General features: G+C 36.1%; 1 protein-coding gene across 1 annotated transcript in view; it reads left to right on the forward strand.

Annotated features, from left to right (window-relative positions):
• Positions 1 to 488: 488 nt before the first annotated feature.
• Positions 489 to 19,944, forward strand: part of TYR (tyrosinase) — a 118,509-nt gene continuing 99,053 nt past the window's right edge. Inside the window, exons 1-2 of the mRNA XM_031006243.3 lie at positions 489 to 1,386; positions 13,791 to 14,007. Coding sequence (XP_030862103.3) covers positions 568 to 1,386; positions 13,791 to 14,007 — 1,036 coding nt within the window. The 5' untranslated portion in view covers positions 489 to 567. The remainder of the gene's footprint in view (positions 1,387 to 13,790; positions 14,008 to 19,944) is intronic.

The following is a 19,944-nucleotide window of genomic DNA, read 5'->3' on the forward strand; positions in this document are numbered from 1 at the left end:
ACAAACTGAAATTCAATAACATATAAGGAATTCTCTCTGGGCTCTGAAGACAATCTCTCTCTGCATATTGAGTTCTTCAAACATTGTAGCCTGTTTATGGTCTCTGAGAAGTAACTACCTTAAACCCATAATCTTTAATACTTCCTAAACTTTCTTAATAAGAGAAGCTCTATTCCTGACACTACCTCTCATTTGCAAGGTCAAATCATCATTAGTTTTGTAGTCTATTAACTGGGTTTGCTTAGGTCAGGCATTATTATTACTAATCTTATTGTTAATATTCTAACCATAAGAATTAAACTATTAATGGTGAATAGAGTTTTTCACTTTAACATAGGCCTATCCCACTGGTGGGATACGAGCCAATTCCAAAGAAAAGTCAGTCATGTGCTTTTCAGAGGATGAAAGCTTAAGATAAAGACTAAAAGTGTTTGATGCTGGAGGTGGGAGTGGTATTATATAGGTCTCAGCCAAGACATGTGATAATCACTGCAGTAGTAGCTGGAAAGAGAAGTCTGTGACTCCAATTAGCCAGTTCCAGCAGACCTTGTGAGGACTAGAGGAAGAATGCTCCTGGCTATTTTGTACTGCCTGCTGTGGAGTTTCCAGACCTCCGCTGGCCATTTCCCTAGAGCCTGTGTCTCCTCTAAGAACCTGATGGAGAAGGAATGCTGTCCACCGTGGAGCGGGGACAGGAGTCCCTGTGGCCAGCTTTCAGGCAGAGGTTCCTGTCAGAATATCCTTCTGTCCAATGCACCACTTGGGCCTCAATTTCCCTTCACAGGGGTGGATGACCGGGAGTCGTGGCCTTCCGTCTTTTATAATAGGACCTGCCAGTGCTCTGGCAACTTCATGGGATTCAACTGTGGAAACTGCAAGTTTGGCTTTTGGGGACCAAACTGCACAGAGAGACGACTCTTGGTGAGAAGAAACATCTTCGATTTGAGTGCCCCAGAGAAGGACAAATTTTTTGCCTACCTCACTTTAGCAAAGCATACCATCAGCTCAGACTACGTCATCCCCATAGGGACCTATGGCCAAATGAAAAATGGATCAACACCCATGTTTAACGACATCAATATTTATGACCTCTTTGTCTGGATGCATTATTATGTGTCAATGGATGCACTGCTTGGGGGATCTGAAATCTGGAGAGACATTGATTTTGCCCATGAAGCACCAGCTTTTCTGCCTTGGCATAGACTCTTCTTGTTGCGGTGGGAACAAGAAATCCAGAAGCTGACAGGAGATGAAAACTTCACTATTCCATATTGGGACTGGCGGGATGCAGAAAAGTGTGACATTTGCACAGATGAGTACATGGGAGGTCAGCACCCCACAAATCCTAACTTACTCAGCCCAGCATCATTCTTCTCCTCTTGGCAGGTAAGATATGCTAGATATACGATGTCAGAGTAGGAAGGAACCTTAACAATCACTTCTTCAGGCAGGGTATAAACTTCTCACCTGAACACTCACTGCAGCCCCCATCAAGGACAGAAATGGTGCCCTGTTAAGAACTCTCAGTGTATCTTGTATTTTTCCTTTATAGCACACTTTAGATATTTGTGTAATTATTTGTTTAATGACTTCTACTAGGTTTCTAAACTGCAATGAACAGAGTACTTGATTCATTATTGCATTTCCCAGAACATAGTATGGTACCTTTAAAAATGGCAATAGTGCATTATGTATTTTGTGAATTGAATAAACGAGTGAATGAATGCATATCTGGATGATTAAAAAAACAAATGATATACACTAATGTCTCTGAAAAATAAAATTATTATTCACAACAGGATTCATATGGTGTACAAATTAAAAATGCAAATTCCTGGCCCTATCCCAGACTAATTGGTCAGAATCTTCAGGAGAGAGTCCTGAGAAGGCACAATTTACTAAATGTCTATGGTGATTCTTTTAATCAGGAATGTTTGAGAAATAATTATTGGATTAGATCTTCATTTTTGAAAGTATGAAGATCCTGAGGCTTAAACAGGTAAATAATGAAGATGGCTAATATTCATTGAACATCTAGCATGTGCAAACCCCGTGGCAAGTATTTTTGTGCATTCGTTCATTTCATGCTCTTATCAGTCTTTCCCTATTTTAGAGGTTATAAAGGTATCAGGTAAGTTGCATAAGATCATACAGCTAATAAGCAGCAAAAAAAAACATCACATTTATTCTCTAATAGTCCAGCTGTATGACTACTGTATCCTATTTCCAAGGATGTGACTGCTGTGATATCTTTAGCTAAAGGATCTGGTTCATTCTTACTTTTTCTTTAGGCTGCATTAGAAGTTAGCTTTCTTTCTCAGTCCTTGAAAACTTTAGATAAAATATGAAGGATTACTATCTGGAATTGAATTCCTATTTCATCTATTCTGAATTTTTCATTCTGAATTAGGGGCAAATGGTAACCAAAGAAATATGTGCTTAATTATTTATCATTTTAAAACCATATGTTAAAGGAATGCTTTTCTGCCTGTCTTTCAAAAATTTCTAATACAGCACTTTTGACTAGCAACGCTCTATGAAATTAAGCCCAATATGTGAATGGGATGGGAAGAATCTTGCACTCAATTTCCCACAATCTGCAGTTTTGAAATGTAGATGGCCTTCTCCGCCCAACCAAGTTTGTACCCCATCCCCATGGAGTCTACTGAAGTTCATTAAAAAAATAGCCACTGTATAATTTCTGGTGTTATTAGTCAGCTATTCACCAAATGTAATGGGTTTTGTGCAGGAAAGGCTAGAAAAAAATGTGCTTGGAAAAAAACCTATTTCAATAAGCTTTCAGACCTCCTACCTTAATCTATAATGTGCAAACTCTCATCTAGCTCTCATATCCTCTGTTCCTGTTTAAAAAAACTGCCAGGATTGGACATGGGATTTTCAGTCAGTTATGATGCTTTATTTAACTATGTGGCTTAACTTGACCCAGAAAGGTTGGAGGACTGTCTAAATTACCAAAATAAGCTGCAACATCCACAGGAAATCTTAATAGATAGATACACATTGATTTTTAATTACTTGAGATGTGTAATACCAGATGCTATCCACAACTATATGAGTATTATTTTCCTAATTACTTATTAATTGTCGAGTGGAACTTTTCCCTTTTTCTCTCTTCATGAATGTGTGCAATTTTAATACTCTCTAGAAAAAAAAAAGTGTGTCAAGTCAGTAAGCCCTGAACTGAAATTGTTACAATTATCAACTTCAACCTTGTTCTATGATTAAATTGCTGTGTAGAAACATGTTTCAAAAATAAAATTAGAAAACAGAGTGGAAGGAAGATGACTGAAGAGAAACAAGCCAATCACAGTTAAAGAAAGGTGAAATGAACATTTGCTGCTCACCTACTGTGTTTTAGTAGTGTCAAGGGCTTATTAGTGGCAAAGGTGACAGTCAAACCCCACTCGCATTGGCTGTTTCCATTCCTTCACACAGCCTCTCTGGTTACAAAGTCCTTAAAATAGTTGAGATTGATTGCTTACATTGCTTTAATTCAGAGTTCTCAATGTCAAAATCACCTAGGAAGCTTCCAAAAAACCATTTAAAAAATAAAAATAAAAAACTGTTGCAAGGTTTTTATGCACCTAATTTCTTGCCAGAAATTCAGATTCAGGTGGTCTCCTGTGAGGTTGTAAAGTTCAAGTGTGTGTGTGTTTTTTTTTTTTTTTTTTTTTTTTTTTTGGCAGTGGTGCAATCTCCATACACTGCAACTTCTGTCTCCCAGGTTCAAGTGATTCTTCTACCTCAGTCTCCCTAGTAGCTGGGACTACAGGGGCCCGCCACCACTCCCAGCTAATTTTTTGTACTTTTAGTAAAGATGGGGTTTCACCCTATTGGGCAGGCTGGTCTTGAACTCTTGACCTCAAAGCCATCAAGCTGGGCCTTCAAGTGTTTGCATTTTTAAACCCTCATTTTGTGATTCTAATGTGCAGCCAGCACTGAGAATCATTGAGTTAATGGAGATTGTTTTGATATCTTTTTACTTTCACTTTACAAAAACGCAGGTTCTGTAATAAACACACCATTAATTTGAATGCCTTTGCCCAAATTGAATGCTTAAATTAAGAACTAGACTATTTGTGTGAGATGAGATCAAATACTTTCTAGATTGAGTTAATTAAGACCTTCCAAATTAGCTAGGCTGATGCACCTTTCACATAAAGCCTTCTTTTTTTATTGGTTTCAGATATCATTTTACTTGACCCCAAAATTGAGATTTTAGAGATTTGATATCATTTATTAACTCTGAGCTGAGAGATCTTCAATTTTATTTAGGGTAACCTGTGCATTTTATTAGAAAACTATAGAAAAGTCTAAAATGGTAGGATGATTGTCCAAAGTCACACATCTGAGGACTAAAATCAAGCGGCTCTGACTGCAGTGCTTTTTAAGTCAACAATGTTATTTCTTGTTTATAAGGATCCATTTAGGTTCAGAAGGGGTCAAGTAACCCGCTAATTTCTGGGGGTATAATTTGACATGTAATCACGTTGACTCCCTTAAAATTGTCCTGCCCCAGACAACATAGGCAGACACAGTGATGTAGTCCTTTTAATTTATATCATAATGAAAATATTCTGAGACTTTTACTGATCCACCTCTGTTACTCAGGTAGAGTTGACCCTCTCCCCTTTGTGCTGTCATTGTACTTTATACAGATTTGTATCATAGCACTTGTAACTTTTCATTACATGTAATGGTTTTCCAGCCTGTCTGTATCTGCCAGCCTGTCAGCCGCTCCAAGGTGGTGATCATTTCTAAATATTTTTGTATTCACAGAGCACAGGACTATAATATACACATGGAACAGGCTTTATAAATACATGCTGAATTTAACATCAAAGAAACATTAGCTCCAATGCTAACATACATAAAATATTAAATTCTGCATGGGTAGATTTCTAGGACCATTCACTGCAGTTTTTTATAGCACTGGATTCCCAATGCCAAGGATACAACAATGTCAACAGTAGCCACTTACTCAAATTTGGGTATAATATATCTTGTGTCGTTCTCTCTGGTAGTTCCATATGTATGTCTGTGTGTGCATGCAAAGAAAGACAATACAAGAGAGAAGATGAGGCAAGTTGCAACATAGCTGAGTGTGATTTAAATGAAGTTAATATTTATTGGTCAGAGTTTTCTGTTAAATATGTTAAAATCAGGCAATTAATTTATTTGGAAATATTGTGTTCCTAATTCATGTCTGTTGTTTGCTCATTTGTTTAACGCCCAAAGCTTTAAAGTAGGGGCCATGTTTATCATCAATTAAAATAGTTCATTATATTTGGAGGTGGAGGGTTGCTTAATAACATTTAAGTACAAACTACCCATGCTGAATATAATTAGATCTAATGTTATGCAACCAACAGATCAGCTAGCCACAAAAATAAAAGGGGTATCAGGAATAGGTGTCATCATGAACAGAAACAAAGAGGAAAAACATTTCCTAGCTGATAGACACGAGTGAATTGTGACCAGGGAATTCACTCATCAGGTGAAAAGCACATCACATGGAAGCAAACAGAAGAAAAAAGTCACATTTCAGCAGAGAGTCATGGGTTTTAGGTAACCATGACGACAGCTCAGTGAAATAACAGCTTCTCTTTTTTCTTTATGAAAAAGATTTTGTGGAATGTCATATGGTTTACATTTTTTCCCCAGATAAACCTCTACTGCTATAACAAAATCTTTGCTCCCAAAAGCTTTTAATAGCTGGCAGTTTATTGCTATTTCTTTAAATTTAAGAGAACAGTATTTAGGTTCACCTTCCTCATTAATATATCTATTTCTTCTATCTCCCCTTTTTTCTTTGACTTGGAACACTTGATCTTCCCCCCAGCATATGTTATAAATCACTCGTGTTGAAATAGAAAAAGAACAGAGTCATCATCAGAACATCCAGGCTCAAATTCTACCCCTGCCATTTAGTAGATGACATTGGACCAGTTATTTAAAATCTTTGACCTTTGTTTTTTCCAAGGAGAAAAAAAATGAGGTAGAATTACCATCTATATATTTTTTTGTGTGTGTTAATAGGAGGATTAAATGGAATGGAAAACAGAATAATGTAGTGGAAAGAGTATAGTCTTTTCAGTCACATCAGCATGAATTTGAGTGAACTTTCATACTTACTTAGCTACAAGACCCTAAGTTACTTAATTATTCTGAGACGATTTTTGTCCCTAAAATTAGAATAATATAGGTTAAAGCATTACTGTGAAGGGATTCAATAAGATGTGTTTATATGGTTTGTTTAGGATCTGACCTATTGTTTGAGTTTCATGTGTGGAAATAATATATTTTTAAATGATACATCAAAGTTAGATATTATAATAATGAATATTCAAACAGTGTTATACACCCAAAGTTAAAAACAATTTGGTGACCTGCCCAATGGTCTTGTTTTCAAAAATAATTATGATAGTTGTCATTATTAAACACTTTACACCTGGCACTATGCTAAGTGCTTTATACATGTTAGATTATTTGATCATTGACAGAAACGTATAATTCCCATTTACAGATGAAAAAACTTAATACCCAGAGAGCTTAAGTAACTTGCCCAAGGCCATGTATCTAATAGGGTCAGTATTGGAAACCAGGTCTTTCTGACTAGAATCTTCATGATCATAAGCACAATACTAATATAATTTCTCCTAGCCTGCCTCCTCTCCTGTATGCAGTGTAAAGACTAAGGTTTGGAGTTTTTCAAATTATTTCTGGAACCAGGGTAGATTTTCTCCTAGTTAGTAATACCTCCAGTCATCCGAACACTTAGTCACTTGGCAGTTGGCATTTCAGCAAAAATAGTTTCATTCAAGCCTCTCTAATTTAACTGAGTTGGCTGTAGGAGTCTTTAAGGCAGCAGGATCTTTTGAAAATATCCTGAGATTACTCAAAGAGGAATAAAAATAATTTAGTCTATATACTTGTAGCGTCCAGTTAACCCAAATTATAAAAGCATCCAACGTATTACCTTCAATGTAAAAGTTAGGTTAGTTTTATTCAACCATTCGTAAGCCATTAACACGTCATAATTAATGTAGTGGGTATTGCTTCAGAATAAGGAAACTTGTGTTTCAGTGCTTTGGTTTTGACTCTAAATATCATATGACCCTAAGACAAGTCACTCAACAGTTCTAGTTCTCAATTATATATGGATAAAAGGATTTAGGAATGTTGTGAGGTATAAGGCAAACTAGAAACTGGCATTTGTTGAAACAGAAATTATTTGTTGAATAGTTTCTTTTCGTATATTATGTCATAGTACAGTTTAAAAAAATTGAGATTTAGCAAGTCTAAAAAACATGTTCATTGCCAGTAAGAAAATTAGCCAGAATTGAAGTTGCATCTACCTGTATTACGGAGCCCAATTTTTTCTCTACCACACAATGCAGAAATTCTTAAGTTATGTCTTAGTGACCAAAAATTAAGAGTAGGTTCTCTAAGCATTTCTTATCTAACACAGTAGCAGCCATCTATGGTGGGGGACTGCCCGTTCAATTCTATCTGAGATGACTAAATTTGTTTATACATGCTTATAGATAGCAAATTCAGTGGGATAGGAGGACCAATAAAATAGTCTTGATTATTTTCAAATGTGATGCAAACAGTTGACCGGGAAGACACTTTACCTTTAAATTATTATTCTATACGTCTCGCCTACTGTTCACAAAATTATAAATCATTACATGGGTCTTTATATCCCGTTAGCCTTTTGTAGTCTTCCACAGTCTGGCTTAGTATCCTCATCATGAAAATAGAGATAAAATCATAAAAATCCACAGGGTAGTTGCGAGAATTTCTAATTTTAATGTATATGGAGATATCTCCCTTATGGCCTAGGACAGAGTAGTGACTCAATATAGGTTTAAAAAAATAAGTTCTAGAAATATATTCTATGGTAGAGGTGGTACCAACAACATGACCAAGAAAAATGAGCACTCAACACATACTTTTTGTAGGAGATTCTTTGGCTCATCCACTGACTCTGTTCATTCATCCAACAAATACTTATTGCACATCTACAGGGTGCTAGAAGCTGTACTAGATTCTGAGAGAAAAGAAATAAACAACAATGTAAAAATAAATGTGTCTTCATGAAGGATGCGTTTTTATAAGGGATGTAACAATCATTGTTTATTAGAGACGAAAATGAGTAAGTGTAAGTTGGGTAAAGAACAATGTTATCTCCCTAGTGGCCCCAAGCCTCCCACGGAAGCGTGCACCTGTTGTGAACAGTCAATGATGGCAGGGTGGACTCTCCTGAATTTCACCTTTTGCTTCGAATTTATCTCTCACTACCTAATTACTCTATTTTATTAAATCTAAGGTATCAATGAATTTAAGTGATGCATTAATTTATGTACCACTAAGAAAAATAAAAAAATATATTTATCTTAAAAGCCCTTTTTGGCTTATGTAGTCACATATTTTTATCATAGTTTATTCTTTTGCCTACATATAAATGAAACTACAAGAAAAATAATTTGGTGAAGGATTCTTGAAATGTTTTTACATTCAGAGTCAGCCCCTTTTGAGTTACTTTTTAAGTCAGAGTCAACAATGCCTGTTTTTACTAATTATTTGCCTTGGCCTTAAAGAATGGGTAGGATATTAGATGCATGGCAAAGAGTGGGCATGCTTAGCCACAATCAGAGTCATGGAATGGAGAAACACAAGCAGTGTCCAGAGAAAGTAGGCCATCTGACTTTAGCAGCAGGATCACACAGGATGTGAGCACATGGAGAATGGTTGCCTGACTCGAGATATTTTTTGGAGGTAGAATTGACAATATAAAAGCAGTGCCATCGCACAATGCTCCATGCTCAGAAGCAGACCCTACATTTGAGGTTTAATGATCTGTGGTCTTGGTGTTGAAATTCTTATTAATCTTATCTTTGGGTTTGTGCTTTATAAGTGAAGTTATAGGGACAATGGAGCATATGCTTGGTTCATATGCATCCTGCAGACCTTTTGTTCTTTGTTTTCCTGGGATGGGTCTTGGCTACCACTACCCATCCACCAGCCCTATCTAGTTTCCACCTCCTCACCCTCTGCCCAAGGCCACTGGTGGGAGGAAAGAGGTCAACATTTCACTGTCACTCTCCATCCCTGGTGGGGTCCTTGGTGCAAGCAAAAAGAGGCGTGAGGTTGGGTGTTGATCCCATGATTTGTTGGTTCAGAGTAAAACAGAGGCCTTCTCTACCGAGGCTGGCTGCACCTTAGCATGGTGCACAGGTGATTACATATAGACCTCTCACCCAGTATCATGGACTGAACTGTGTCTCCCAAAAACGTGTGTGTTGAATCCCTAATTTCCAGTGTGACTATTTGGAGGTAGGGCTTTAAGGAAGTAATTAAGGTTAAGTGAGGTCATTAACAGTGGGGTCCTAATCCAACAGTACTGATGTCCTCATAAGAAGACAAAAAAGACAGAGCCATCTCTTTCTTTGTGTATGCGTAGAGAAACGGCAATGTGAAGACAGAGAAAAGGTTTCCTCTGCAAGACATAAGAGAGGCCTCAGCAGATACCTTGATCTTGGACTTCCAAACTCATGAACTTTGAGAAAATAAATGTCTGCTATTTAAGCCACCCAGTCTGTAGTATTTTCTTATGGCAGCCCGAACTATTCTACCCACCTACTCAAACAAGTCTTAGCATGGAGGTTTCAATCCCTAGGGAGTCACCTATTCACTATAGACTGAGACTGTGGGATACCTATTCCCTGTAGATTGAGAAAGTGAATATTGATTTCCCTACCCCCAGCCAAGGCCTCAACATTTATCTGGTGCTGCAAATTGCATAGCCAGTCCTGCCTAGAGCACCACAATATTTACAGGTAAGACAGACGAGGAAGAGCTAGTAGGACACACCCAAGTAGTAACAGCAAGAGAGAAAGGCAAAAATCAAAGGGGATGTGATTATAGAAATCAGTACATAGAGGAATGTGTTTTGTGAAAATGAAAGTGGTCAACTGTGCCCAATGCTATCTTAACATGGGGACTTGCAGGGATAATTGGATTTTATAATATGGAGTCTTTGAAGGTTCATAACAAATTCATTGGTCAAGAGATGACAGGGGAAGATGACTAGAGTGCCTTTATGTGGGAATGGGTAGCCAGGAAATGGAATTTTCATTTAAGATACTTGTTAAGATTTAAGCTTTAAATCATGTAGTCTATATTCAAATATTAACTCCCCCCATTTTATAAACTATATGTGTTTGATGAAGTCACTTAACCTCTATAAGCCTGTTTTCTCATTGATGAGATGGAAATATCAAAAGAACTCCTCTCATAGAATAATTGATTTACTGTTATTGAATTTCAAACCAAAGTTTTCAAATGTCTTTGTGTCAGGCACCATACCATTACACAATAATACATAGTGAACAGGATACAGTTTATATTTTGATAGAGTTTATCACCTAACAGGTATGTTTATAAAGATTAAATATATACACCATATTGCCTTATTCATTGATTTAAAAATTCATTTACAAAAATATTAGCACTTTAAGTATTGAGTATTTTATGTAACTTATCTTCTAGTGGAGTAGGTCTAGTAAGTGTGTGTGGTGAGACAGTAAAACATTATATATAATATTTTATTTAAAAAAGTTAAAGGAGTTAAAAAATATAATAAGTTATATATATTGTTTTACTGTCTCACCCACTCACACTTCCTAGACCTACTCCACTAGAAGGTAAGTTACATAAAGTACTCAATACTTAAAATGCTAATACTTATTAAAAATGTTTAAGTCAATGAATAAGGCAATATGGTATAGACATTAAATCTTCATGACCATACTTATTAGACTGTAAACTCTATAAAAATAAAAACTATGTTTATCGTGTTCAATATGTATTCTTGTGTTCTGGTATAATGCCTGACACATAGACATTTTAAAACTTCGGTTTGAAATGCAGCAACAATAAATCAATTATTCTATGAGAGTTCTTTTGATTATATAGTTTGTTAGAAGGTGCTAAGTGCACAGATAAAGCAGAAATTAGTGGTGTACAGTAAATGTTTAATAACTTGTTCTCAATGGAGGAGTGGGAAAGTAGGGAGAGATGATTCTGATTTGCCAGTTGCTGTGGTGTAAATACTGACAATGGTAGATTTCCATCTAACGATGGGATACTGCTGAACATTCTAATATTGAGAAGGGTTACACACTTTGAACTTTTGCTAGCTAGTGCTAACCAGCTCTACAACACTGCTAAAGTGGGCGAGTAAGGCTGAATATGATGTTAAATAGATGTTTAGTGTAGATTTCATTAAGATAATGAAGATATGAATAACCCAAGCAGGTATCAAGGGAAAACAGTCTACCCAGAAAAAATAACCAGTACAGGAACATGTTGCATAAGAGTGATTGGTGAGTTTTGGGAAGTGCAAAGAGGCCAGTGAAGTTATAGAAGAGAGGGAAAGGGAAAGATCAGTAGGAAATAATGTTTGCATCATTCAGGATCTCAGTAGGAAATAGATACCCAAACCAAGTTATATTAAGACAGTTTATTTAGAAAAATTTGATCAAGCTTTAGGGAAACCAACAAAGAACAACATCCTGTTGTCAGCCACAACTGAGATACAGGACTAGAACTCTCTATTTTATTTTAACCTAGAACCTACTTTTAAAAATTTTTTAATGTTGAGTTCTGCTAGACTAGTTATAAAAGCACAAAATACACTAAAGATGAAGTTGGAAAACTTGGGTTGCCATCACAACACTGCCATTTATTTGCCGTATAACCTGAGAAATGCCACTTACCCTCTCTGAGCCTCATTTTCCCTATTTGTGAAGCGAAATGTATTGTTTTGTGGTGTAAATGAAACAATGCATGTGCCATGTTTTCTTAAAAAGTTTTGCTTATAGAAAGGTGAGAAATTCTTATTTTTAAGATGGTATTTGTACAGTGAAAATCACCTTGGTTCTAGCTAAAGGATCAGAGAAATTTCTTTTCTTAAAAAACATAATCAACCACGAGTATTGTACTGCACATCAAAAAAAAGGGACAATAATAGGATATTTTATGAACGAAAAGCACAAAGTGAAACTATTTCTAGTCCTTGACATTCTGAATATAATATAGATTAATGTTTTTAAAGCTACTGTTTATTGAGTGTTTTCTGTTGGTCATGCCATGTGCTATGGGCTTTATATACAGAAAGATGCCTATCTCTATTGTTACCAACCCCAGCCTCAGCACTTGGCACAGTGCTTAATATATAATAGGTGTTTAATAAATATTTTATTTTCTATAACTATGTGAGGTAGTTGTTATTATCTTCATTTGATAGATGAGGCCTAGACAGTTAAATCATTTTCTTAAGTGGTAGATGCAACACTAGAATCCTGTTCCAGGTTTTAACTTTTATGGCTCATTCTGTAACCTTCAAAAAGCTAATTCTAAAATACAGTCATATGCCGCACAATGGCATTTCTGTCAAGGATGGACCACATATATGACAGAGGTCCCACACTACTATAATGGAGCTGAAAAATTCCTGTCACCCAGTGACATCATAGCAGTCATAATATTATACACAATGCACTACTCATGTCTTCGTGGTGATGCTGGTGTAAACCTACTGAAATCCCACTTGTATAAAAGTCTAGTACATACCATTATGTACATTACATAATACTTGATAATGATAATAAACAACTATGTTACTGGTTTATGTATTTACTATCTATATTTTATCATTATTTTCTAATGCACTTCTTCCTCTTATAAAAAAGTAAGTTAACTGTAAAACAGCCTCAGGCAGGCTCTCCAGGAGGTGTTCCAGAAAACGCCTGGATGTTTTATAGAGATTGTTATAGAGATGATAGCTCCATGTGTACTATTGCCCCTGAAGATTTTCCAGTGGGACAAGATGTGGAGGTGGAAGACAATGATATTGACAATCTTGACTCTGTGTAGGCCTATGCTAGTGTGTATGCTTGTGTCTTAGTTTTTAACGAAATTTCAATTATGTTTATAACAAGTAAAAATTAAATAGCATAAAGCTTATAGGCTAAGGATATAATAAATATTTCCTACAGTTGTACAATATGTGTTTTAAGCTAAGTGCTATTATCAAAAGACTCAAAAAGTTTTAAAAAATTAATTAAAAAATTACAGGAAGCTAAGGTGAATTTATCATTAAAAAAAGAAAAATATTTTTATAAATTTAATGTAGCCTATACATATATAGTGTTTATAAAATCTACTGTAGTGTAGAGTAGTATCTTAGGCCTTTATATTCACTCCTTATTCCCTCACTGACTTACCCAACGCAACTTCTAGTCCTGCAAGGTCCATTTATGGTAAGTGTCCTGTATATACAAGTATGCCATTTAAAAAAATTTTTTATACTGTATTTTTACTGTATCTTTTATATGTTTAGATGGGTTTAGATGTATAGATACTTGCCATTATCTTACAATTGCCTATAGTATTCAGTACAGTAATGTGCTGGACAGATTTGTAGCCTAGGAGCAGTAGGTTTTACCAAACAGCCAAGATGTTTAGTAGGCTATACCATTCTAGGTTTGTGCAAGTACACTGACTATGATGTTTACGCAATGACAAAATCACCTAATGATGGATTTCTCAGAACATATCCCTGTCATTAAAGACACATGATTGTAGTAATCTCCTCAGGAGAGGTCTAACAATGATAATTAGGAATTCCAACATTTCTGCCTTCTCCTACTGACTCAGTGGTGGTGACAATTTCTTTAACATGAGGGTGTTTTGTACAGATTGTCTGTAGCCGATTGGAGGAGTACAACAGCCATCAGTCTTTATGCAATGGAACGCCCGAGGGACCTTTGCAGCGTAATCCTGGAAACCATGACAAATCCAGAACCCCAAGGCTCCCCTCTTCAGCTGATGTAGAATTTTGCCTGAGTTTGACCCAATATGAATCTGGTTCCATGGATAAAGCTGCCAATTTCAGCTTCAGAAATACACTGGAAGGTAATCTCTTTCTTTTCACTTTTAATTTTTTTTCTGAATTCATATTTACAGTCTCTTATCCAAAGTCCTAGGAGGTGTTTGAGAATTCAGAATTTTCTGAGTTGACCAAGAATATGTGTTGTATATACTTATATCGACAATGACCCTAGCTGACACTGGTCAGCAAGTTATAATTCAACATGTTAGCTTCAGGAGCCAGGCGTGGTGGCTCATGCCTGTAATCCCAGTTTACTTGGGAGGCTGTGACAGGTGGATCACTTGAACTCAGAAGTTTCAGGCTGCAGTGAGCTATGATTGTGTCACTGCATTCCAGCCTCGGTAACAAAGTGAGAGACTCTGAGGAAAGAAGCAGCAGCAGTAGAAGCAGAAGCAGCAGCAGTAGCAGCTTTAGTGAAATATATGAATATATTCATCATGGTAATAAATACAGGCAATAGGCAACCTAATGGTGAGTAAAGTCAGTTTTTTCCATTAAAAGAGAAAAAGTAATTTCATTTCCAGAACATTTTGTATTGTGGAATTTCAGATATAAGTCTATGGACTGATAGTATTTTCCTACGTTTTAGTGTTTCAGTTTTCTCCTGTTTAAAATATTCTAGGCAGTGGGTTCTTTGAGGTAAGTTCATTCATTTAACTGTAATAAGGACGCAGCACATAGGTCAAGCCTCCCTCTCATTATCCCTTAAGTTTTCTGTTCTTCATCAGAGATTACATCTCATGATCTTCTCTAACTCCTAAATATTTCTCCTACAAATGTTTTCATCTTGCTTGCATTTTGCATTCAAACATCGATTCATTCTTTTCTGCTTATAGCTGACCCAATCATGAAACCCATTTCACTCACATAAATTTGCATTAGGAAAACAAAATCACAAACAAACACAACAAAACAAAAACAAACAAAAAAAAACTCATTCAAGTCACAAATTTAACAGGAGTTTGGGGAAGACATAGGCACTGACTTGTGGCAAGGCAGACAACTCAAAATTTAACACTAGACATCACAGCTCGTAAAAGGCCTGTGACACTTTAACATGTAGAAAAACTTTCCTCTCTTTTGTAATCCTTTCTCCTTGACTTGTTCTTTTTTTTCCTTTTTGTCATTGTTTTACACCCCAACTTTTACTACTGTACTATGCAGAGTGGTTTTACTGTTTCATTCATTTCCCTGTTTTATTCAAAACCATAATCTCAGGGTCTTACATCCAGAATCAATTGAAGCAAGGAGAGTCTCATCCTAAAGATGAATTCTGTTTTCCAGCTATGAAAATAGAAATTAGGTTTATTCTTCTATAGCAATATTCATGATTAACTTTTTAAAGTAATCACCGTATCCAAAACACCATGTCAAACACTTTGTATGGCATTAACTCACTCAATTCTAATAACTATCCCCTGAGGAAGATTGTATTTATTATTCCCACTTTTAAGGGAGGAAACATTATCAGAGATATTCATCTTTTGGTTATTGATTCCCATTGAAAAGTGGCAGAGATAATCTGCCCCCAGCTTTATCAAGTACCAAAGTCCAAGTTCTTTCCATTGCACTCTGATAATCAAGAGTGGGTTGAGAGTTTCTTTAAAGTGGACAATACCAGTTTGGTCTTTTGACATAAGAAGGCAAGACATAATGCCAGGCAATCTCAGAGCCTATATAACAAATCTAAGGTACACAATTTCAAAGTCACCATCTGGGAGGATTGGGTGACCCACTGGACTCTTCAGGGATTAACAACAGTACTCAGAATGCTGATATTAATGACATTGCAAAGCGAAGCTACATCTTTAAGGAAACTGGAGCATTTTGCTGTTTTTTCAGCCATAAGTGAGAAAGCATATATTTTATTATTAAGAAGCACGAGTTGGTTGCAGAAATAAGGCAGGGGAACATCACTCGTCTAGGGTCTCAAGTCAAAGAAAAAAAGTGGCTCAAGATGTTTCAACTCAGCCAGTGGTTTTCAAGTGAGAGTCTAATACACACAGGCGAGGAGGGAACAGCAGATTTACTGCAAATAATTTGCTACTACAAATAATTTATGTTTGTAAATTATTTTTTCCCATAATTTATTCTCATTCTTACACACTTTAGTACGCAAAGTGTGTGAGAAGCAAACAGATGCAACATAGCATATTGTCTGGCACACAGTCGTTCAGTAAGTATCTGATAACCAAGTATGTAAATAATAGCTAGAATCCTTCAAATTGCATCGAAACCACCACTTACCTTATCCATGCCTGTTGTATGAAGTCCATGTCATGAGAGAAAATGTGAGAAACCATTAAGCTCAGCTGCTAAGAAGAACTTTTCTTTACCAGGTACACATGTTAAAATTATTTTTTCTTAAATTTGTATTCAGCAATAATTTTAAGCTTACAGAGATGTTGTGAAAATAAAAGCAATACAAAAAACATGAATATATATTTTACCCAAACTTACTTATATTGTATCCTGTTTCTCTCTCTCTCTCTCCCAGTCTGAGCCATTTTAAGGGTAAATTGCATAGACTGTAACTCTTTACCCCTGAATATTTTAGTGTGTATTTCCTAAGAATAGGAATAGACTCACATAGCCACAGAACAGTTTTCAACTTCAGTAAACTCTATATTGATATAATGCTTTTATCAAATCTACTGTATATCAGTTTTTAAAAATAGATATAATAATATCCTTTTCAGTATTTTTCCTCTCCAAAATAGAATCTAGTCTAGGATCAAATAGCATTTAGTTTTCATGGTTCTTTAGTCTGAAATATTTCCATAACCTTGTACATATGTGTCTTTATGTGCTTGACAGCTCTGGAGGATATAGTTTCTCCTCTTCCTCCTCATTTTTTTAATAGAATATTCTTCATTTTGAGTGTATCTAATATTTCTTTATGACTAGATCCAGGTAATGCAGTTTTAGCCAAAATTCCACATAGGTGATTATGCATCTTTCTGAGATGGTGTCACATCTGGAGGCACATCATGACCATCTGTCTCACATTGGTGATGTTAATCACCTACTCCAGATGTGGTCCAATTTTCCCACTGTATAATTATTTCTTCCCCCTGTTTAATAAACTGTCTACATGGAGACATTTTAAGACTATGCAAATACATCACCTCTTATCACAATTTCTTCTACAGTTGGCATCATCGATGGTTACAAATTTATGATTTTTCAACTTCAGCACTGCTTTTAAATTTATTAGCCAATATTCAGGATTCTACTATTAGCAAAAATCCTCCATTTTTTCTATCTATCTATCTATCTATCTATCTATCTATCTATCTATCTATCTATCTAATTAATGGTATAGAGTAAAGGCTTTCCACTGTTTGATAGTGTATAACTCATTGATGTGCTTAATTATCTTTGTGTTCCAATGGTTCCAGAATTTGCCCATGGTACACCTTCAAGCTGGTTCTTATGTCTCCATTTCATATACACATTTTTTAAAACACACTGTCTCTCTGGTAAGCAAATTATTCTAGAGCATCGTGTACCTACAATGCTCCAGGCCTGAAATTAGCCATGACTCCAAGGAGTAATCTTTTCTTTCATTGGGAAGGAAATTCAAGATCAAGATTCGGAAGCAAGTTTTTCTCACCAGAGAGACACATTTTATCTCACATCATGAATAGGACAGGGATGTCGGGTGTCTTGGTCTATAAGGAGTACACAAGTGAATATAGCAATGAGGACAGTAGGAATTGAGAGGAGAGCAAATGTCAAAATTGTACTCTGCTCTCTCAATAAATGCATATGAAATGGAATTGTTACTTTTGATTATACCTCAAAGTTATTGCTTCCTTTTCTTTCTTGGTCTCGTGAGAAGTGTATAATGCACTTCCCATGGAACAAAATATTCATAGTCATTGCTAGGACAAAGGAACTGTTGTATTTTTGTCTACTGAAGTTATTTAAGTAAACTCAGCTTTCCTCTTAGATTTCATTGCTGAAATAGTGAAGATGTGTAATTTGTGAATTGTGTAAGAGAGAACTCATGGCCTGGTGCGGTGGCTCACGTCTGTAATCCCAGCAATTTGGAAGGCCAAGGCAGGTGGATCACCTGAGGTCAGGAGCTCGAGACCAGCCTGGCCAACATAGAGAAACCCCGTCTCTACTAAAAATACAAAAATTAGCCAGGCATGGTGGCACATGTCTGTAATCCCAGCTACTTGGGAGGCTGAGGCAGGAGAATCGCTTGAACCCAGGAGGCAGAGGCTGCAGTAAGCCCAGATCATGCCACTGCACTCCAGCCTGAGTGAGACTCTTCCCATAAATAAATAAATAAATAAAAATAAAATAAAAACCTCATGTTTCTAGATAAAGCAAAGAAAAATAAGTCTGTATTATAAGCAGTTTTCTGATTAGGTTAAATAGGGGACCCTGTGCAGTGTCAGTTGTCACATTAAAACAGAAATTTTCTCTCATGAAACTCTCTATCCATTATGTCCTGTATTTCAGAGTTTACAAGAGATTTTTTTGTTTGCTTTTTCTTTTATTTATTTTTTTAATAGCACTGTTGGAGAATGGGACATGGGGACTGAAAGTTCAATGAATTGTTTAAAAGTAATCAAACTGACTAGGATTACATCCTAGCTCAACCACTTCCTAGATGTGTGACCTTGGGTATATTATTTAACTTCTCTGGGTCTTAGTTTTACCATCTGTAAAATGTGGATAACAATAATAATATATAAGTTTCAAAGAATTAAATGATGTAATACATGTAAGGTAGTTAGAACATTTTTTCAACAAAGGGCACAACAGTATTGTGTTAAGCTGTGGTTAGTTACTGACAACTTAGCAATCATTAACTTCTCTGGCAATTAGCTTAACAAAGTAAGTTTACAGTGAGTTCTGAGAAAATATATTATAATGGCCTACATTTAGTGGAAAAATAAGGGAAAGGGGAGGATGGAAAAGAAAATTCATGAAGATAGACCCAAAAATAAATAATGTTTCTGGAGACAGATAGGATTTCAGGGCAAGTTTCAAAAATGAGGTGACAGCAGGAACAAAGGTATCTTCTGTTACCCAAAAGGGAAGAAGGAGACAGGAACAAGGAACAACTTCTTGGTGTTTAATGGTGTGTTTCCAACTCAGCACAGTGGCTGCCTATAGTAGGTGCTCATTAAGTATTGGCTGACAGACTGAAAAATCAATGAATAAAAGAAAACTACCTTCATTGTAAAAACTTACATATACCAAGAATAGTGTAAAATCAAATTAATCATAGGTATGACCAAGTCAATCTTGGTTGATCATATATTGTTTCAAACCACCCCCTTCTAACAAATGCAGTTTATGACTATGGAAACTTACTATTGGAGGAGACTTCTCAGTATATTCAGTCCAACATCCCACACTATGCTAAGATGCCCATTGGGATAACACCACCATGTGACCCATCAAGGGAAAACCTACCCCACAAGGGAAAACATGAAGTTCTTTAGGCTAAACCAAAATCTAATTCCATTCAACTTAAATAGAGCCATCCATGAACCTGGTATTATGGTATACTATGGAAGTACAAAAAAATATAAAGATGACTTACACAGTTTATCTCACTGAAAAGCTCACCATCAAGTGAAGAAACTCCACATAAATACACAAAATGGTAATTGACATAAAATGAGGTAGGAACCCAGATACACCAGAAATATTTCCCAAGGAGGTGAAAATAGAATTGGATCTTGAAATATCAGTAACTGCTCACTGAGCAGAGAAGAGGAGGAGAGGCATTTCCAGCAGAGGGAACAACATATGCAATGACACAGAGGTGTGAAAGTGTGAGACGAGTTACCAAAAAATGAGAAGTTCTACGTGGCTAGAATATTGAGTTTGTAGTGGGAAATAACAAGAGATGTAAGGAGTTTAGAAAAATCCGTGTATACCAGTGTCTCTCAATCTTCTCGAAGGAAAAAAACACATTATAGGCCTCTGGG

The sequence above is a fragment of the Gorilla gorilla genome, chromosome 9 (genome assembly GCF_029281585.2).
Source record: "Gorilla gorilla gorilla isolate KB3781 chromosome 9, NHGRI_mGorGor1-v2.1_pri, whole genome shotgun sequence".
In the NCBI taxonomy this organism is placed as follows: Eukaryota; Metazoa; Chordata; class Mammalia; order Primates; family Hominidae; genus Gorilla; species Gorilla gorilla.